Source organism: Chaetodon auriga, chromosome 11 (assembly GCF_051107435.1).
Source record: "Chaetodon auriga isolate fChaAug3 chromosome 11, fChaAug3.hap1, whole genome shotgun sequence".
In the NCBI taxonomy this organism is placed as follows: Eukaryota; Metazoa; Chordata; class Actinopteri; order Chaetodontiformes; family Chaetodontidae; genus Chaetodon; species Chaetodon auriga.
In genome coordinates this window covers 2244277-2266157 of record NC_135084.1, presented here as the reverse complement: position 1 = coordinate 2266157, position 21881 = coordinate 2244277, and the positions used below count along the sequence as shown (strand labels likewise).

At 40.0% G+C, this 21881-nt stretch overlaps 1 protein-coding gene across 1 annotated transcript; it reads left to right on the top strand.

Annotated features, from left to right (window-relative positions):
- Nucleotides 1–6989: 6989 nt before the first annotated feature.
- ctu2 (cytosolic thiouridylase subunit 2 homolog (S. pombe)) lies at nt 6990–20313 on the top strand. Its single transcript, XM_076743816.1, has 16 exons — nt 6990–7380; nt 7502–7576; nt 9199–9277; nt 9462–9521; nt 11090–11150; nt 11288–11397; nt 12186–12430; nt 12818–12953; nt 13149–13277; nt 13700–13791; nt 14023–14120; nt 14820–14918; nt 15264–15372; nt 17638–17704; nt 19136–19194; nt 19586–20313. Exons 1-16 carry the CDS (start codon nt 7325–7327, stop codon nt 19644–19646), a joined length of 1536 nt encoding a protein of 511 aa, XP_076599931.1. The 5' UTR covers nt 6990–7324; the 3' UTR covers nt 19647–20313.
- Nucleotides 20314–21881: the final 1568 nt, after the last annotated feature.

The following is a 21881-nucleotide window of genomic DNA, read 5'->3' as shown; positions in this document are numbered from 1 at the left end:
ATATCATGAAAGCAGGGCATTTAAGTAGAAGCATGCAATGGTGATTTCCTCATCTCAAACAATTTATTGAAACAAAAACCAACAACAGTGGTGGGTATACCACAACAAAAATTGTCAATGTCTCAATGACTTTTCATGTGCATCAATTACAGCTTGACAACGATGTCTTCTGCTGTTCACAAGTCGACTTATTGTCTGCTGAGGCATGGCATCCCACTCTTCTTGAAGGGCAGCTCTCAGGTCATTGAGGTTCTGGGGTACAGAGTTGCAAGCCTCTACACAGAGACTCAGCTGATCCCATAGGCTTTCTATGGGATTCAAGTCTGGAGAAAGTGCAGGCCGCTCCATTTGAGGTACCCCAGTCTCCAGCAGCCGTTCCCTAATGATGCGACCTCGATGAGCTGGAGCATTGTCGTCTGTGAAAATGAAATTAGGCCTTGTTGTTCATGCAGGGACACAGTGACTGGATTAACGATGTTATTCAGGTAGTATGGGCTTGTCAGTGTACAATTCACAGTGTAGGGCAGTACTGTATTGACTAGACACACCTGCCCACAGTGTAACACCACCACCACCACCAAAGGCTCATCTGATGACAACAGTGGCTGATGCACAGTGCTCTCCTTGACGTCTCCAACATCGTTGACGGCCATCATTTCTGCTCAATGTGAACTGACTTTCATCAGAGAACAGCGCTGAGGCCCACTGGTCCCTCCTCCAGCATAAATGTTCCTTGGCCCATGCAAGACAATGACGCCTATGCCTGGAGGTGTGGTCAGGTACCCTTGCAGGTCGTCTAGCACGCAGACCACACTGATGTAAATGGTTTCAAATGGTCTGACACTTATGTGCCTCTCACATCCCTTAAATGAGCCTGGAGTTGAGTGGCATTCATCATCCGGTTCTGCAGGGCACTGTTCACAATGAAGCGGTCATCGTTGTGGGATGTGGCCAAAGGATCCACTTCTATGCCTCTCTGTGACTCTTCCAGTCTCTCTGTATCTCTGTTGCAACCTGCTGATGACACTCTGTGACACCCTAAGCTCAGTGAAGCCTATTGTCAGGTGTCGTCTTGGTCTCATGATGTCAAAATGTGAACAGCATGATGAAGAGGACTGTTTAAATACCAAAATGTTGATTGAATTAAAAGAGAATCAATTAAGTGGCCACAGAGTGTCTCCCTGCAGACTCAAGCCAAGGATTCCCCTGTATGCTCCACCTGGGGTGTGTGGTTGAGACTGTGGTCACTCAAAGCACTGTGTTAGCACAGTATTTCCAACCTTATTACCTACAGATAAGCAGACTACTTTGTTCCTTTATAATTTTGGGGTATTTAAATTAACTACTGGGTACATCTGTATGTTTCCTTTGGAACAAAGTTTCAGGGGACAGTGTATCGTCATGGATACTGTCTCTGAAGCAGTCTCATTTGTAGTTTACCCCAACCGCAAACTTGCTGGATGTTTGTTTATGGACTTGTTGTTCCACCTGCCATCGGTGGACAGAATTCAGCCACCCTTGAAGTCTCTCAGGTTTCAGTTTAACTATATTTTGTTGTAACCTAGCTGCAATTTTAGTGACCTTGTCTTATTATATTGTCACTATTATCCAATACTACTTTACAACCTCTTTACTACAGTCATCTTGTATACAAACACACTTGTAGGAGGGGCCGCAGACTCTGGTTGTTGCTGTGGCAGCCAGTGTATTATTCTCCTGCATTTATATTTGGTTTGTGTGACGTTGCCTGATTTATGTTAAAGTTTTAATCACCAAATTAATGTTTATCAGCATGCTCATCGCACGTTAAGCTAATCGCTAATTAGCCACAATGCTAAGTGGATTTCACTAATACATGTGTACAAGTTATTTCTGTTCAGAATGTAAAGTTGTTTTAAGCTACACGCCGAAGAAAAAGTTGTTTGAGATGGCGTAGATTTACTCCGTATTTTGGTGAGTAATGTGTCTTTTACATTTAACCAGTAAATTATAGCTATAGCACAGTACTGCTTATTGTTCAGCTAAAAAGCAGGCGCAGATGGTGAGTGACTTGCAGTGACGTCACAGCAGTGATGGGCGAGCAGCACTCCTTCATCAGTTCAGAGATGATGAGGTGTTCAGGAGGTTGGGCCCAAATTTCTCTCCATGGGTTGTTGTCACAGCAGGTCAACAGCTGTAAATCTGTCATACTTTTTGGGTTTCATTCTCCTTATATGATTATTTCCACCACAGATATTACGATTGCACTTGTTTCAATAAAAAGGAGCAAATTACACTTATTTTCTTCACTAATGAATACTTTCATGGTCATTTATAACAATTAGTTACAACAATGAAAAATAAATCCCTCATTTTATTATTCTTAAAAATATTTTTAAAAACACATAAGAATATGAGAAATCTGGCGACATGGTTACACACTGATATTTACAAAGCTCAGTTTTTCACAGTTTTGTGTTTGTTTAACATCTTCATAACATCTAAGCAGCATCAGAGTGACAACAGACACTGACACAGTTAAATGGTATAAAATATCAAATAAGAATGCAATTTAGAATTGTAAAAATATATTAATATTTGCCACAGAAGTGTCACAAGGTGCCATAGAATTGGCACTAGGTGGCAGTATTAGGCCATATAAACTACAAAAAGATAAGACATAGAACGTCAATTAAATATAAAAACGTAAACATGAATTAAGACTTAAAAGAACAAATATGCTGACAAAAACCATAATGTAATCTGACATAATATGACCGACATCATAAGTAAAACGAAAATAACTAAAACTAAAAAAACATGGATATATATGTGATTAAATGTTGAGTAATGTAATGGTTATAGTTTAAAAAATGAATAACAAATGAGGAAAAACAGCACAGCATCTGTTCCCCCGAGTCTGACTGACTGACTGACTGACTGACTGCACGAAAGATACTTTCACTTGAAATACACTATTGACACAATATTACACCCTTATTTTGGAATATCAGTATTATTGAGTTGTTGAACATCACGCATCAATTTACATCAAATGGTCCTTTTTCTCTTGAAGTGCTATTCCATTAATGTCGTATTGCACTTCCATAAAGTTGGTAGAATTGCAAAACACAGACACAAAAAGAGTGGTGAAAATCATTTCAGCAGAAGCCAAGATAACCTGGCTTTTAGTCCAAGTATGGGTCAAGATCCAAAAACACTGCCTCAGACATTTCCCATAATGTATGCAACTTGATAACATCTTTCAATAGAGCTTCCCTGCCTAGTAAATCCTCACATCTTTGTAACTCTAAGCTCCCATCTTGTCATACAGGCTCATAACTCTGTTGTTTCCAAGTGGAGCAAGATAATCTTGATGACATCACTATGATATCACCAGGGTTATTTTACAGAGTTTGGAACTCTCCAGCCAGATCATAGAAGACATTGCTCTATTCTATTAATTGTTTTCAAGAGATGTAGATAGGCCAAGTGACGCATCTACATTGCATGTAGTTACACTACAGTATCTTGCTGCCTTCTTAATCTGAGCTAGATTTCTCAAAAGTTCAAACTAAAATGATACTAAAACCATGACTATTAAGCTTGTCTTAATCAAACATTTCTGAACAATCCAAATATACAGATGATCCAAAGATCCAGAGGACTCATTTGTGGAAATGTGGCAGGCCTACAGGTGAAGTGTCAGTTTTCACCATCAAAATTCTGGCTCTATCCTGGCCTGTGTGGTGAACAGAGGATGTGAGACCAAGACCTCATATACAGTCATATGAAAAAGTGTGGGCACCTGACAATTTCCATTATTTTAATTTATAAATAATTGGGTGTTTCTATCAGCTACTTTATTTTGATCTATCAAATAACTGATGGACACAGCAATATTTCAGTGGTGAAATGAGGTTATTGGATTAACAGAAAATGTGCAATATGCATAAAAAAAAATTAGACAAGTGCATAAATTTGAGCACCCCAAGAGAAAAATCACATCAATATTTAGTAGAGCCTCCTTTTGCAAAAGTAACAGCCACTAGACACTTCCTATAGCCTCTAATGAGTATCTGGATTCTGGATGAAGGTATTTTGGACCATTCTTCCTTACATAACACCTCCAGTTCAGTTAGGTTTGATGGTTTCCGAGCATGGACATTCCACTTCAAATCATTCCACAGATTTTCAATGATATTCAAGTCTGGGGACTGGGATGACCAGAACATTGTACTTGTTTGTTTGCATGAATGCCTGAGTAGATTTTGAGCAGTGTTTTGGGTCGTTATCTTGTTCAAATATCCAGCCCCAGCTTAACTTCACCTTTGTGACAGATTCTTGAACATTATTCTCAAGAATTTGCTGATATTGAGTGGAATCCATGTGACCCTCAACTTTAACAAGATTCCCAGTACCGGCACTGGCCACACAGCCCCACAACATGATGGAACCTCCACCAAATCTTACTGTGGGTAGCGAGTGTTTTTCATGGAACGCTGTGTTCTTTTGCCACAATCCATGACGCCGCTTGTTATGCCCAAATAACTCAATCTTTCTTTCATCAGTCCACAGCACCTTATTCCAAAATGAAGCTGGCTTGTCCAAATGTGCTTTTGCATACCTCAAGCGAATCTGTGGCATGTGCTCAGAAAAGGCTTCTTCCACATCACTCTCCTGTACAGCTTTTCCTTGTGCAAAGTGCACTGAATTGTTGAAGGATGCACAGTGACACCATCTGCTGCAAGATGATCTCGTAGGTGTTTGGAGGTGGTCTGTGGGTTGTTTTTGACCTCACCATCACCTTCTTACCATCCTTCGCCTTTGCCTCTCTGATATTTTTCTTGGCCGGCCACTTCTGGCCTTAACAAGAACTGTGCCTGCAGCTTCCATTTCTTCACTATGTTCCTCACAGTGGAAACTGACAGCTGAAATCTCTGAGCTTTTTGTAGCCGTCCTCTAAACCATAATGCACAACAATCTTTGTTTTCAGGTCATTTGAAAGTTGTTTTGAGGCCCCCATGTCGCCACTGTTCAGAGAGAGAAGAAGAAGAGAAGAACAACTTGACACTGGCCACCTGAAATACCTTTTCTCATGATTGGATGCACCTGTCTATGAAGTTCAGTGCTTAATGAGCTCATCAAACCAATTTTGTGTTCCAATTAATCAGTAGTATACAGTAACAGGTATTCAAATCAACAAAATGACAAGGGGGCCCAAATTTTTGCACAGCCTAACTTAATATTGCAACACTAAAAGTCTTTGTCTGGAAAACACCCCAGTACTCAGCTTTTATTAGAAAATGAATGACATGTCACTGTGATCATTTCCTGCTAAGACAGAGTCAATTATTATGCAGCCTCAGAGAGGTGCTCAAACTTATCATACGACTGTAGCATTTTTACACAGTGAGTACTGTAAATGAGTGAGGACTGTAGATTCTGTCCACCATCTGTCTGCACTGAACATCATGGGTTAATATGGACAGGAAGAATGATTACATTACAGTAGCCAATAATGAATGCATACATGAGCATGTGGGTATTGCATTCAGATAGATATACCATCAATCCTTTTAATGATAGAAAGTCAGTAAGACAGAAATGTAGATTCAGCATAGATTGAAGGAAAAATGAGGTGGGGGTGAAGAGACCAGGATGATGGCTTATTGAATGAAAGAACAGTGGGAGTAATGACAAAAAAGCAGATGCTGATGCTATCCAGTCTCAAATTTGGTCAATCAAGATCACACAGTACAGTACATAAAACAGGAAGATCAAGAGGAAACTTTAAATCAGTCTTTAAACTCTTGTATATAATGTGTGTATATATATATATATAAGCACGTGTAAATAACGGCGTTTTTCTAGTATGATCATAATCTCCACCCTTCTTTTCTCTCAGCCACCGAACTTGAAGTGTCTGCGCCCAATCGCTGATCAAGACAAGCAGACCAAATCAGTTCAGCACAGATCTCTTTTGTGGCAAAGTTTGTCCTAACTTACCTTGTAGTTTCTCGCAGGTTAATATTTTTGGTGATAGGCAGGAAAATATCTCAGAAATTAACTTTGTCATTATTTTAATTTCCTCTTCCATGCATCGTTTATTTATTTTTTTTGGTCAATGCTTCTATGCCATCGTTGATTTTTATTGGTTTACTCTCTGGCCAATGAAGTGAGGAAGTGGTACAGTGGTTAGAGCTCTGGACTTTGAAACAGAGACCTTTTAGCTTGCAGGTGTGAATCCCGTGACTGGCATTGTTTACTTGAACCCTTTGCGTTTTTTTGTTTGTTTGTTTGTTTTTTACTCTGTCATACACCACGTTGCTATATTGTGATGTATTTGTTTGGATATAAACCCACTGACTTTGCAGCCCTGTGTTAGTAAACACAGAGCTAGGGTCCGCCAAGTGTGTGTGTGTATATATATATATATATATATATATATATATTGTCTTTTTGATCTTTCTATGTCTCTCTTTTATTCTTTGCTGGCTGTAACAATTTGAATTCCCCGGATGGGATTAATAAAGTTTTTATTTTATCTAGAAAGATTAAGTTAAATCATAATTTCAGAGAATTTTGCAGAGGTTTAGGAGATAAGTCCTCTCTAATTTTATTTCAGGTTATTTTACAGAACAGGGCCAGTCTTGTGTAATTCTTACCTAATTAATGTTTATAGTTGCTGTTACTTCTTCGTTTTATCATTTTTATTTTAGATTTCTTATTGTAATATTGGAGGCTTTCATTCCACACTCCATACCATTTGATGGTGGTAATGCACCTTTGCCAAGCGCCATAAAACATCACGATGATTGTCAAAGTCCTCAATGAAGACATCATGGAAAGCACTACTAATTATTATTAATTACTTTATTGCAACAGGAATAACAAAAACAATGTGGTTTTACCAATCCAGCCTCCGGTCCAGTAGATGGCGGTACTGAAACTATAAACTGGTTTGCTAACCGCCATTAAAACTCAAGGAAGAAGAAAACGTCATCAACGAGAGCCGTGAGTTCGTGTTCGACCGGTGGTCGGAGTAGACATGAGACAGGGGAGCGCGAAGTTAATAAAGTAATTATTTAACGATATAATAGCGTCACGTCCAGCAGTCTGTGATGTTTTAAAGAGGCTGTAACATTCTGTGTCAAGTCTCAAATCTCAGCGCTTCTTCATTCCTCTTTAGTGATCGGGACCTTTTCGAAAAGAGCCTCCGTATTCGAGATTTCAGTGTTGTGTAAGTTCAAAGTTTGCAGTGAGTCTTCTCAGTGTCGTTTTTCAGACCTTTTTTCTCTCAAACTAAGACTCAGCAGTTGCCCGCTCGTTAGCCATCTTTTCAATGTGCCAGGTGGACGAAGACTACCATGATGAGCTGCAGCACGCGGACGTGCCCAGGTAGGTCATCACGTCAGTGTCACACTTTTTTCAGCATAAAGGACATCACATAGATGTGTCAGACAATTTGAATCCGTTGCACATGGGGTTTTAAGGTGTGTTTTGCTCTCACATTTATCAGTGTTTCCAAGAAATGTGTCAAATGCAAAGAGGCGACTGCAGCTGTGGTCATCAGGGCTGGAGATCCATACTGCAGGTAAGACATGCTAAACTCAGCACTGCCTAACTAGTATCTACTGTGCAGCTGTTAGTTCATGTTATACCACAGATCGAGAATTTGTTTATGCTCACGGACCACAGTGAATTTTGTAGGCTCTGAGGTAACCAATTGCAAGCAGACCAAAGCACTGAGCATCAAGCTCTATGTAGATAGTTTTTAGAGATTATAGTCCCTTCAGATTGAGAAAATCCCAGTGTAAATTAAGGCAGTCTTATTAAAGCTTCATTTTCATTATCTGAGGGAAAAAATTGTGAAGAAAATAATAAGCTGAAGGAGAGTAGTTATGTGCGTCATGTAGGTTCAAGGCTATCAGAAAAAAGTATAATTTAACATCAACAACAACAACAAAAAAGGTAACGCCTGTACACCTAGCCCATGCCACAGAAGTTTAAAAATGTTTCAGTCCCACTTCCATCGTCTTCAAATCAGAACCTGAAGAATCAGGGTAATACTGTGTATGATAGGATGATGAGTATGAAGAATGATCCAAGAGGTGCAGAAACAAGGAAAAGAATAACAAATATGAAGGTTCGGGTAAAATCTATTGGATGGTTGCGCAAATAAATTTGATATATAAAAGCCGTTGATCACTTTGGTTATACTCCAACTCCAGACTAAATGTCTGTAATCTCACATCATAAAAAGTTTGCTAAAATAAGAATATTCCAGATGTTGCACACAGTCTTGTTTTTGTCAAAAACATAGTATTACAAATCAAATCCTGCTTGAAATGCACATTGCATGCCTGTAGATTGTCAGACTAAAGCCCAGTAATGTAAACAGTTCTCTGAAGTACCTGGACCAGTAAAAGACATTGATAGGGAGTGAAAATTACCTGTACTATAATGGCTCACATAAATTCTGCATAATGTTAATTTCCACAGCACTGAGTCATGTCATACTCACCAGTGTCTTTTTAACACGGATACTGTTGTCATGTAGTAATTAGTGCCAGTGAGCTACTGCTAAATAAACTCCACTATTCCTACACATGTTTCACGTTAAAAGCCTACTGGTAAAGAGAGGAAGTATTTCCTCTGAGCTACTGGAAGGTTTTCAGTATAATTTTTGCAGAAAGTGTTGAGTCACTGATGGTTGCCTAAAGGCGATCAAAACATGTGAATAAGTGGAAATAAATATGAAATGAAAACAGTATTTCTGTAACAGAGGAGAAACTTAACAGCAGACTGGCGAGTGTGACAACAGCACATTGAACATGAGCAGATCACGAAACACACAAGCTTCTTACTGAAATATCATCAAATACAGTTATAAAAGAGAGAATAATGGCCTGTCTCTAATAAGCCTGTCACTCTGCATTTGAGGTATATGAAGGCCACTGTTTGAGAATTTACTGTCTAAATATACCTTTTATCAGTTAGTCCATGTATAGAATCTGCCTTCTGTCTGATGTAGTAATGAAGTGTTATATATAGATAGAAAAGGAGTGTGGAACAGTGTGTGGGTGCATCATTTTCAATGTCATGTTGGAATGTAAAGTGAGAATTTCTCAAGCTGTGTTGTTAAAGCTGGAGGTGTAGCTAGGAGATGTTATGTTAGAGTGTTTGGTTTGTTCAAAGTGTTTTTCTGTCTGTCAGGGGCTGTTTCAAGGAATACTTCATTCATAAGTTCAGAGCCATGCTGGGCAAAAATAGGGTAATTTTCCCTGGAGAGAAGGTAAGCTGTGTGCTATCTTTGTACTTTTAAATGCTTAATTCTCTGAATAATGACTGTTCTATCCTGATACAACTGTTGACTTTCTGAATTTGTTATTCACACAGAATAATTTGCATGAACTTATAAGGTGTGGTGCATATCTTTGCAACAGCTCCATATCTGTGAGTGTCTTGTCTGGTTGTAGGTGCTGCTGGCTGTATCTGGAGGTCCTTCTTCCTGCTCGATGCTCAGTCAAGTCCAAGAGGTTTACCTGTTTGTCTTCCAGTCCATCTGTCTGATGCTGTATAAACCTAATTAAAAAGGAATGCAATTATTGGCAAATCCTTTTCGACCTATTTTCTATTGAAAACAGTACAAATACTATATGTTTCAGATTTTTCCTCATCAACTTGATTTTTGTAAGAACATGATTTTCCAGAATTTGGTGCAACAACACGTTTCAACGCACCATTAATGCTCAAAGCACATACAGGTAGCTCTAAAAGCATTTACAGATCATTGCCTTCTGTTTTTATTTACGTGTCACGCAGCGTCCCAGCTATTTTGGAATCGCACTTGGGACTGCTTCTGTTTGCAGAGTGGAAGAACATAGAAACCACAATAATTCATGTGTCATGACATGTCTGGATCGGCTGCTACAGGCTTTCACTGAATGAAAGCCGTCTGTGCTAATGCTTACGTATGTAAGATCTGCTGACTGAGAGCAAGCTGTTAGTATTGTTCAAATTAAGATTACAAATATACAGCTGTTACTAGCTTTCCTCTGCTTTTTTAAGGATGGTATGGTCAGTCTGTCGTCTGTCTGGCAGTTTGTGTGTCAAACACTTGCCCCAAATCATGTCTCTCTCAGGCTGCCAAATGTTACCATTTTACACACAGGATGATGATCAGCTGACACATATGGCTGGAATCCTCCCTCTTCCATATATGTTTGCCCATGTGGTGTATCCCATAATTTGATTGGTCAAGAACCTTTATGTGGTATTCTGAGGAGCAGGACTTGTCACTTTAATGACCTCATGACCTTTCCTCTCATACTCGAGCTGCACAATCATCAGTTTGTTTGTTCTCTCTAACACTTTAAGTTCAGATCAGTTTCAGTTTATTCACAAAACAGTTAAATACAGGTCCAATCAAATAAGACAGAAAGGAGATATCTGAAGCTTGAGAACAGGGCTCAGTAAACAAATAGTGTTGAAGATATATGTTTACTAACACCTCGCATAGGTTTGATTTGAATTGACTTTCGTACTTTGGGTTGTAATAAGCTTTTGAGACTCTAGGTTCCATAAGGAAGGAATGAAACAATTAATCTCTGCCTTTTTTAATCCCTGTAAAACTGAGAAATAAATATAGGAAAATAAGTAATGAGTCTAGAAACAGAGTTCATGCAGGCTTCCAGTGAACACGCTGTTGGCGCTCTTTCTTGACTTATTTTGCTGTTGGTTTCCTGTGTTTGTTGTTTAATTTTCAGATAACTGGTCAGATAACGTTATGACCACTGTGTTTTTCAGTGCAGCCACAATGAGGTGTGAGAGAGAGAAAATTCTGAAGCTGCAAATGTAAAACATCAGGTTTATGCCAGCAGCACAGTATCATTCAACACCAAGTGTGAGCACTGGAGCCCTAGATCCAGGGGATATGTATGTAGATAAATGGATGATTTCCACCAGAAACATTTACATTAGATTGTGTAATAGATGATCAAAGGCTATTTAAATTCCGCCATATACTCCTATCAAGACTTTTTATAAACAGTAATAACAACCTTGTTTTTATTGTAATGTTAATGCAACATTTTCTTCTACCCAGGGTTTGAGTCAGAATGCTCACAAGAAGTTGAGATTCTTACCTGGCATTGTCTACATTGATGGTAAATGAAATTAAAACTATCACATTTTAAAGGAATGTAATCATTTTCATGTATGCCAGGAAGAATTTTGTTTCTGAAATGTCTGACATGATTCGGGCCCAGACATTTCACTCTGGTTTGTTTGTCTTTGTTCCCAGAGGGTGCTGCTGTAGGTCAGTCTGTGGAGGAGAGACAGAGGACGGTGGCTGAGCTGCAGGCTGTGTTCAAAGCGACGGCTTTCCCCTTCCACACCGTGCCTCTGGAACAGGTCAGTGTGGGTGCGGGAGGGTTCTGCTGAACCTCAGCAGTCTGTTACACCACAACATGGCATCTATGGGGCTTTTTCCTGTCTTCATTCAAGAGTATAGTCTTTGAATTTCAGAGCATGACTCATTTACTTCCTGTTGAGATTTTGCTGAGTGCTTTCCCTCAAAACCCTGCCCTCGCACTCAAATAGCCCCTGCCTGAGTGTAGATTCGGTCTGCTTCTCCTCAAACTATATGCTTGCATCTAGATACATTATTGCTTGCACTTCCTGCTTCTGCACTCCAGCTTCAGCACTTCTTCTCTTTTTGCACACTCGTTCAGGGGTCACTGTACTTCTTAGGGCAGGTCTTTTTACTTCCAAGAGGTAAAGCAGGAAGGGGTCATTCCATCTGTCAATACTACACCTGAAGTCTGTCCAAGCAGCAGTATGTCTGAGTGCAAGCATACGGTTTGGGCAGAAACAGAGCAAGTCTGAATGCATGCAGGGCCTCTCTGAGTGTGAGGGCAGGGTTTTCAGGGAACGCATTCTAAAATCTGAAGATGAAAACAGTCACGCTCTCAAACTGAAAGACCATGCTGTTGAATAAAGACAGTTAAAAAGCTCCATAACATTCAGTAAGTACATGCTGAGTCTGAAGCACCCTTCAAACACAAACTTTCTCACCAAAATTTGTCAAGTTTTCCATCAGTCTCATGTCTGAATAAAAATTCAAGTCATCTTTAAATAAAAGTCACAAGGAATCAAATGTATTATTGAATGCGTCCCCCCCCTCCCAAACCTCCTCTCAGGTTCTACACCTTCCCAGTTCAGTTGTGATGATGGCCCCGTCACCTTCAGAGCGACCAGCCAGCGCCTACAAAGCAGCTGTGGATCAGTTCATCCAGGGGGGCGACAGCAGGAGCTGTTTAAAACCACAGGAACAGGAGGAAACATCACTACCTGATGTTCACGAGTCACACACACAGCTACTGCAGCAGCTGATTGGCTCTGCTAAGACACCGACGGCCAGAGAAGACCTGCTGCACACATTAAGGTCAGACAGAGGGGCGCAAGCTCTCAGTCTTATTGCTTCTATAGTACCTGAGTCCCTTCTGTCTTGATGGTGCCCCTGTATTTAGTTTCACTTTCAACCAGAGATACTGATCTGGGATAATACAATACTCTCTCCTCCACTATTTTGGCATGTCTGATGAAACAAGTGACGATGAAACACTGACTCATTCATTTTGTGCTTAGTTTACTTCAGGCAGCTCTAGTGGTAATTTTCCAAGTGGTGTGTTTTTCTTATGGAAATAGTATTTGGTCCTTCATGAAATGAAACCAAGTGCTCAGATACAACAGGAAACTCAAGAGAGAACTGTGGAAGGGGTGCAGTGAACACAGTATAAATTTACTGACCCCCCCTGTGTTCTCCTCGAAGGCAGCATCTGCTGGTGCACACGGCGCGTACTGAAGGCTACAATAAACTGATGCTGGGAGACAACTGCACCAGGCTGGCTGTTAAACTGCTCACTAGTATATCACTGGGCAGAGGAGCACAGCTGGCTCAGGACACGGTGCGTATGTGTAGAGCGGAAGGAAGGAAGAAGAAAAACCACATTTATCCAACAAAGCTACATTGTTCTGTTTCCCTCTCCTTTTTCTTTATTGTGTATCAGATATCAGATGTGTGATCAAACTGTTTCACTATGGAGCAAATTTGACTTCAACAAATAATGTTAATATATTTGTGTGTGTGTTTGTGTGAACAGGGTTTCTCAGACTCCAGGTATGGTGACATAACAATAGTGAGGCCAATGAGGGATTATTCCACCAAAGAAATAGCTGACTACAATCATATGTTCAGCGTGCCCTGTGTTCTACCAAACGTGGACACGAAGGTAAGATCAACCAACAGCAGTCGATCTGACAGTAACATACTGCTGCAAACTGCAGAGAAACCACACAGTGATGATGAAGTGCAATGAAACACATCTTTATTTCAACTAGAACAGATTGTCATGCAAAGCAACGTCTTTCTACTGCTTTATGAGTGTGTCACGTTTGGCCTTGTCAGACATGGCTTCCACAGCATTGCTAGCTTCTTCAGTCTTTACAGTGATGGCTTTGTGTCATTCAGACATAGTTGTCTGTTACATCAGAAACGACAGGATTTTTACAGAGAGCTGCATGCTTGCATCATGCGTGGCATGCAGAGACAGAGAGTCCCCCATGAACGAATCAACTAAGCTTCCTTTAGCTTGCCAACATATGCACAACCACAGACTGTTATGTTCAGAGTGTGTTTATGTCTGTGCCATAGATAACAGACAAGGCCAGTGTTCAGCGTCTGACAGAGAGCTTTGTCACTAAACTGCAGGCAGACTTTCCCTCCACCGTCAGCACCATCTACAGGTCAGTATTAAATTACAAACATTGTGAAGATAAGCACATATTCTACAGGAAGCATATCTGAGGGGTTTGACATTACCGCTGGATAATGACTGGTGGCATTTCAGAAACGCTATATGTACTACAGCCTGCTTTTCTAATGACTAGCAAGATCAATTTAGCTTTTTCTTTACACTCAAAACAGCTTTGTAAGCCTGCCATAAAGTTATTAAAGATCTGCTGTGTGTCCTGTAGGACCAGCGAGAAGCTGCAGACAGCTTGTAAGAGCTCCTCCACAGCTGACCACTGTGACAGATGTCTGCTCTGCATGTGTGCCTTGGATAAAACTGTTGGTGAGTGTCGCATGGAACAGGTAGCTCATGGACAGCAGCCTTTAGGAGAAGCACACATTCATACATGCAGGGCCTTTTGAACAAGGAGCTGAATTGAGTTGACTTTATTTCCATTGCAACAATCATTGTTAGGAGCCTCACTGGGTGGGATCAGAGTGCAGGACACATAGGGGACCATTCGACACAGCAATTTTAGAACAGTTATAGAAATAGAATATTAAAGTACACAAAATACCATTAATACAAAAGATAAGCTTTAAACAGCATGAACCTGTAAGTGTCAGAGCTTCAGATCTTTGGTTTTTCCAGTGTGAAGCTGAAATTTACGATCACTGCACTCAAAGTACATGTATGCACTGGAAATATTTGAGCAACTTGTGTAAATTTTTCAAATTTTTTTCAGTGTTATGTGAGTAATATGCCTCCTCGAAGCAGATACAGCGACTCGTGCTTGGCATTCACAGTTCAGAGGAATGACTGTCAGAGCTTCTCAATATAGAAAAGCAAAACTAATACAGATAAACACATCAGATCTCTTCACCTTCAAACCACTGCACATTTTTCACTTTTAATAGTACTGTACATACCAAGCTCTTTGTAAAAAAGATGCCCTTTCCAGTGAACAGTGAACTTCTAGCTGCCTAGAACAGATATAAGTATTTTTTACTCCTTTATTTCTTCTGCCTTTGTCTCTTTCAGAGAATGCCTCAGCCTTCCAGGCCACATTGATCTCAGAGCAGCTTTCCCAGAATAAATTCCCACGAGCTACCAGTACTGAGATTCCAAGACAAAACCAAGGCACAGTAAACTCTCAATCAATGAATACATATCCATTCATGCCTTCTATATTTCTTGTAGCCCTTGTCTCTCTATGGTCTGTTCATTATCCAAAAACTTTGATGAGTTTGTTAATTTAGAGTCCTTTTACGAACAGGATATGGATAAAGTTTAGAATTATCAGCAAATGTGGAACAGCTAAAAAGCTGGTATGTGGCACAAGGCAGAAACCTTCTCCAGCTAAGGTCATATGATGTGCCTCACCATTTTTCTGCAGTGTGCACCAGACAGTAAGCTACAAGTCTGCGTGAGAAGTGAGTTTCTTCACTCAGATCTTGGGTATTAAAATTTCTGTTTCCATTAAAGCTTCAGTGGAGCCAGAATCAAATGCTCCCACTGGACAGTGCTGTTCCTCTGGAGGAGGAGAGGACTGTGGGAAAGCAGGTACTGCTGGAGGCTGCTGTTCTTCTGGCAAGTAAGTATTCAGCAATTTATTTCTCTTAATTTGAACAGTGATCAATCTCATGTTGTCATCTAATCAGGGACTCACTAACACTTGGCATGCAGAGTGATGTCAACAATCCAATTCCAAACACATCATTCTAAGTAGGTCAGGATCTTGACCACCTTTTGAATGCGCGTCACATAACTGCCACAAGTCTCTTTATTTATACAATTTCCTCTCTTAGGTCCATTAGTGGAGAAAGAACCAGTGTTACATATTTATCTATAAAGCCATCTTATATCTCATCTTTCTACTCTGGACCTCTTGTCACCTCTTAGCTCTCTCCATTGATGGGATGACGCTTCAGAAACCTTGCACAGAACTGATTTGGATCAAGACTAACTATCTACAGCCATGCTAGCTGCTCTGTGAGCATGCAGTTCATGCCAACATCAGCATGCTAACATGCTATCACTTACAATGCTAACATGCTGATTTAGAATGTTCACAATCTAAAATTAACTTGTGAGCATGCTGACATTTAATTAGCAGTAAACACAAAGTACAGCTGAGGCTGATGTTGATGTTGATGTTCTTAGCTTTGTAGGTTCATAATTATAGAAAGGTTGCTGTCACTGACTCAGACTCAACCTTATCCTTCCCCACATTCACCAGGTATTAATTCAGAAAGCCTGCTGCAGAAATTAAGCATAAATATGGGTCAGATGCAGGTTTGTTGAGCGAGCTTCCTCTGGTGCAACGGTCTGAATTCCATGCTGCCAGTCAGGAACCTCAAATCTTCTCGTATGGGGTACTGACGCGTGGGATAGCCAGTTAGCTTTTGACCATCTTGGCCAGATGGGGGAACTGTTTCCATTGCGTGCCCACCACTGCACAGGGTTGCTCATTGTGGGATGTGGGTCATCTGGAGATATTTGTGTACCTCCTCTGGGCAGGTGTTGGCATTTCATTTTCTTGCTGGTGCTGGCCCAGACTGTTTTTCATAATCACTCTTGGATGATTACTTACATTAAGACTGTAGTACAGGTTTTCAGAAATTTTTTGTTTACATGAGCACATGATGTGTTATCTATTAGATATGCGCAAATTTGTGCACGTGTCCAGAGAACACAAATCTGAACAGACACACACACACACACACACACACACACACACACACACACGTATGTAATTGACTAGTGCATGAAAAAACAAATGTTTTCACCACAATATAAAATATGTAGGAAATTATATAATAGTATTATAGGATTTTGTTAACATCTATTTAAGTAGTGAATATACCTCCTAACTGATTTACCTGCAGCTGCATGGTGGCCCATCTCACAGTAACTGAAGAAGGTGGCTTTTAGCCTCCACTTTGGTAGAGGGAGGAAGTGGAGGTCTTTAAACCTGCCTACTCCCCTTGGCTGAGACTGACATCTCTAGAGGTCTTATCAGAGTAAGTGGCAGACTGTGTTGAGCTGAGAGCCTGAATAATTCCAAAGTCCACCCAATCATTTTCAATGCCTCCCATCCAACCGCAAAAGTGCTCATTCCGGATTGCATCACCCTGACTCAGAATGGAATTCTGACAAGATGACCAGTTCTGTTTGGATCCTTCTTGGATGTGAAGAAATATGCAGCCCGGATTGCCATCATTGGTGGACCAGACCCATTGTACCGAAGATGGTAAACCTGTGACTTGATCTGCCCCCGGCCATAAGAGTATGTTTTATTTGACAGGAATGAACTGCTTTGGAGTAGTGCTGGTAAAGGTCAGAAGGCATAATGAAGTGACTTGGGATCATCTTCAACTGCTTCTCTACAAGAGGAGTGCATTTGGATCTGAAAGACATGGGTGCCTTCTTGATGGCCCGGAGGCAATTTATTGCTTGACGTGGAACTCCAACAGAGGTGTTCTCAGATCAGGACACAAATTTCAAGGGTGTCCCGAAAGAGTGTGTGAAAGGGAATTGCAGGAAGCCTACATCTAGAGGAGCAACATCAGCTTTGCTCTTTAAAAGATAGACTTTCACTTTAACCAGCCAGAACTTCCACTCTTTGGTGGAGTGTGGGAAACTGGTTCAGTCTGTCAAATCTACCTCCGGGTGCTCAGTCAGTCCCTGAGGAAGTCCTCTGCAAGGTTGCTCTGGAATTGAAGACAGTCTTAAATTCAAAGTTATTAGACTTTATCATCTTCAGCCAACAACCCTGCTTAAATTACGTCAGAACCATAAACTGACGCCTTCTGCATTTGTAGCCATTGCTGAGTTTTCTGTTATTGTTTTATTGCAGGGCACCAGAGACAACTGATCTGAAGAGCCTGTTGTGTTACAGTTGTCAGTTGACCATCAAAGACATGGTGAGTGAAAACCCCTGCACAGGAACTGAATGGCTGTCAAGATATCCAAACAGTGTAAACTTTGTTTTTGCTGTTAACTATTTCATCCAAAATCTAATCTGTTCAATTCTCCTGGCCTGTCCTTCTTTAATGTTTCCCAGCATTTGACAGCCGTGGCTGTTTCCAGGTAGTTTGTCAGTGTGTCCCATTCAATATCGGGTTAGGACACGCATGTGTCGGTGTTGTGGTTCCATTATCATTGTATCCTTTACCAAAAAGTCGGCTGGCCTTCTTTGGCTGGAAGGCGAGACCAGCGTTGGCTTTAATGAAGCTTTTAACTCTGAACTCACATAATCTTGGTACTTACTCACAGAATAGGCTGATGTTGCATACGCCATTGATTAGATCTGAATTTTGGAAAATGTCTTTTTCTTACAGTGCATCTTATACATGGAATGACCTGCAAAAGGCCTTACACTACGTCTGTTCAAAGGTCTTATTTCAGACCTAGTTTTAATTGATTGTAAAGGTTTTCAACTCGATGTTGCACTCCATTTTAAATATTGTATTTATCTCTTATTTATTTCTTCCATTTTATTCCTATATTTTTATTAATTACTTGATAGCATGTTATTATTCTGTATATAACTGTTTTATTGCCTGCTGTTGTTTTGATTTTGAATCTTGATTGTAAATGAGAATACTTCCTCGATGGTCTTTCAAGGTGAAATACAGGTTGAATGAAAGAATGAATGAATAGAATATCTCAGGAAAGTCTTTAGGGAATTTCTTCAAATTTAGCACAAACATCCACTTTGGACTCAAGGCTGAACTGATTAGATTTTGGTGGTCAAAGATCAAAGGTCACAGTGACAAATGTGAAACACATTTTTGGCCATAACTCAAGAATTCACTGGCTAATTATGACAACAATTCACACAAAAGTCTGACAGGATAAAATGATCAAGCCATGACATTTTCTATCCAAACGGTGAAACTTCAACTTCAATGTGATTTTCTGTGCTGCCGGCTCGACGATGTCTGTGAAGAATCCACGTTGGAATTTGTAGCTTCTTTGCAGTAACATCCGTATCTGAAGAGTTATAGTCCACCATAAGCTGATTGGTTGTGCTGATGTTGAGCTTCAGGTGACTGTCGTTGCACCATGTGATGAAACTCTCTGTCAGTCCTCTGTACTCCTCTGGAAAAATGGTCCCTAAGTGAAGACAGCATGTCTCTCACTGGAAGTGATTCACTGGAATCATACATGTCAATATAGTGAGAACTTCCATTTTGCCAATAAAATACACTTGATACCGTTTTATTAAATTCCTCACAACATGTATTATATGAGTCTGGCCAGACATGGACGTAAACTGCAACTTGACTGGTTGGTGGAGGCAAACAGTCACCAGACAGTAATTCTAACCTCTAAACTCTGTTTCCTTCTAGTCGTCTGTGGAACGTCTCCCGCAGTACATCCTGTCAGAGGCTCAGAGGAGACAAAGGAGGTGAGCAAAATATTTCATCACTTTTCATTGTGGACTCCAGGGACAACAGTTACCATACATCTACTTTATATAACTGCTGGTCAGTTGTGAAGCATAAAATAATGCTGTTCTTGTTTAATGCAGGTCTTACACCTTTGAGATTTTATAATTGAGCTGAAACACACCATTACCCTTTAATAATTAGAAAAGTCATCAGGGAAACATTCTGTTGATGATAAAAGTCATTTCAAAAACCTCACCTGTTACATTTACAATGTCTGTTCACCAGAGAATCACTTCTTATTTAATCATATAGCTGCTTATACCATATATACACAAAACCTGAGAGCAGAAACTCACCATGACAATGACAAGTGCCATATTTTGACCTAAGCTGTGTTGTGCTCTGTAGGTCTCAGATGAGAGAGGAGATCAGTGAGTTCCTGTTGGATGATGGCAATGAAGGTGACTGAGGAGGAGGCACAGTTCATCTGCAGTGGTCCACCCTGGAAAGACTCACCTGCCGGGAGTGGAGGACTTTGAAATATAAATGCTTAACAAATACATTGGCGTGTATAGAATGTTTACAAAAGCAGCCACACACTATCTGTATCAGACTCCCCTGTGCAGAGTCACAGGGGCTGGAGCCTGTCCCAGCATGCAATGAGTGAAAGGTGGAATACAAGATGCACAGGTCACCGTGACATCACAGGGCTAGATGGGCGTTCTGGTCAGAGACAAGCCAGCATGAAAACAAGGCAGGGAGCTGCGCTGCGTTGCACCGGTGAGACATGAAATATATATCCTGGAAATCCAGTTTGAGTAACAGATCAGTGAGTGTGCAGATCTGTCAGATACCAGAACACTGCACAGTTGTGAAATACTCACACTGGATTTTACATCTCTGGAAAATGATCACAGCTGCAATCGTTTTGTCTTTTGTAAGGTAAAGCGTAGGTACAGCGTTACAAAGTGCACCTTACAAAGTCAATGTCATCACCGGGATTCTGTGTGTGCGCATGCATTTCATTAACGTGTTGATCACAGCAGTTGAGCCTGGTGGAGCCTCCATGTTCAGAATATCACTCACATTCTGTTGAACTTTTCAGAAACAGAACAAATTAAAGTATCTTTAAAGCACTTTCTATGTAAAGTTTTCCTCATTCATTCATTGTCTTGTCTTGTTGAATTCAAACATTGTTAAAAGCTGGTGTTTGAAGTACCAGCTCCTACTGGTAATTCCAGATTATTAGAATTTAAGGTTTTATGAAGCTGATACCAGAGCAGAACACAGCTTCCATAACTCAAAGTACTAAAGGGTGCCAGTCCAGCATGTTTTGAGACACTGGATGTATTGAACAGTAGATGAGTTCTCCAAACCTGACCACGAGTTCAGTCTATCTGAAGCTATGTTTAGTTTCTTAATGGAGTTGCATGGTGAATAGTCTTTGTGGGGTGTCATGTGACCTGCAGCCATGACTGTGGTCACTCGTTCAGCAAATATAGCCGAGCACTGCTGCATAGAAACCTTCAGGAGATTTAGAGCTTGTTACTCTCAGTGCTTCACTGAAACATGGTGTTCCTGCATAAACTGAATTGTGCTGCATCCAGATGTGCTTGAACGGTCCGTCCATCCTAAACCGCTTATTCTGTTCACAGCAGGGATCATTTGTTTCAGGGTTACTTCGTGCTTGAGCCACAGCAGTGACAAACTTATTATGCCTCCATGTTGGTGAGAGCTGTGGCCAGAGGCATTCTGGCTTCAAGTCGTCCGCCTGTCCTGTTCTCAGTGAAATACTCCAGAACATGTAGAAGAAATTTCTTCAGTTTTGGCACAGATGTTCACTTGGACTCAAGGATGAACTTATAAGTTTTTAGTGGTTATAGGTCAAAGGTCAAGGTCTCTGTTACATTAGCTGTGAACCTCATTACGTAAATGTTAATTAAAACCTTTCTGAACAACATACTAATGTTAGTACTGTAATTAACATGTAAACCCATAAAAAATGTTAACGAGACATTTAAGTTACTTCATGCTTATTGTATGAATGAACTTTTAGTTAATGTTTATTACTGTATTAACTAATGTTGATAATAATAGTAATAATAATAATAATAATAATAATAATAATAATAATTTTATTTGTATAGTACTTTTCATACAGAACGAAATGTAGCACAAAGTGCTTTACAATCAAAGATAAAGAAAATAAAGACCCCCCCACCCCAACCCGTCCACACACACACACACCCACACATAAGATCACAAACTCACACAATCAACATTCACATTACATCATAATGAACTAAGTACTGAGGAAACGCTATCTTAAATGAAAAAGAAATGAAATGAGGAAACACAGGAGATAAATTTGAAATATTAAAACAATAAAAAATACAATTGAACAAAATTAAAATGTATATATATAAAATAAAATGAAAATTAAAATTGATTAAATAAAAAAAATAGTTAAAAGCCAGACTAAAAAGGTGGGTCTTAAGTTTGCTTTTAAATTTTTAATAGCATTTTAATAGCCTCTATAGAAACTATTATATGTGTAAATGAATACATTGGTTACCATGAGCACCTTTAGTAAATGGTTACTGAATTATTACATTGGTTAACTGTTAATTAAATGTTAATTAATACTTATTACTGCATTAACTAATGTTAATTAATGGTTAATTATAATTTACACTCAACTCTG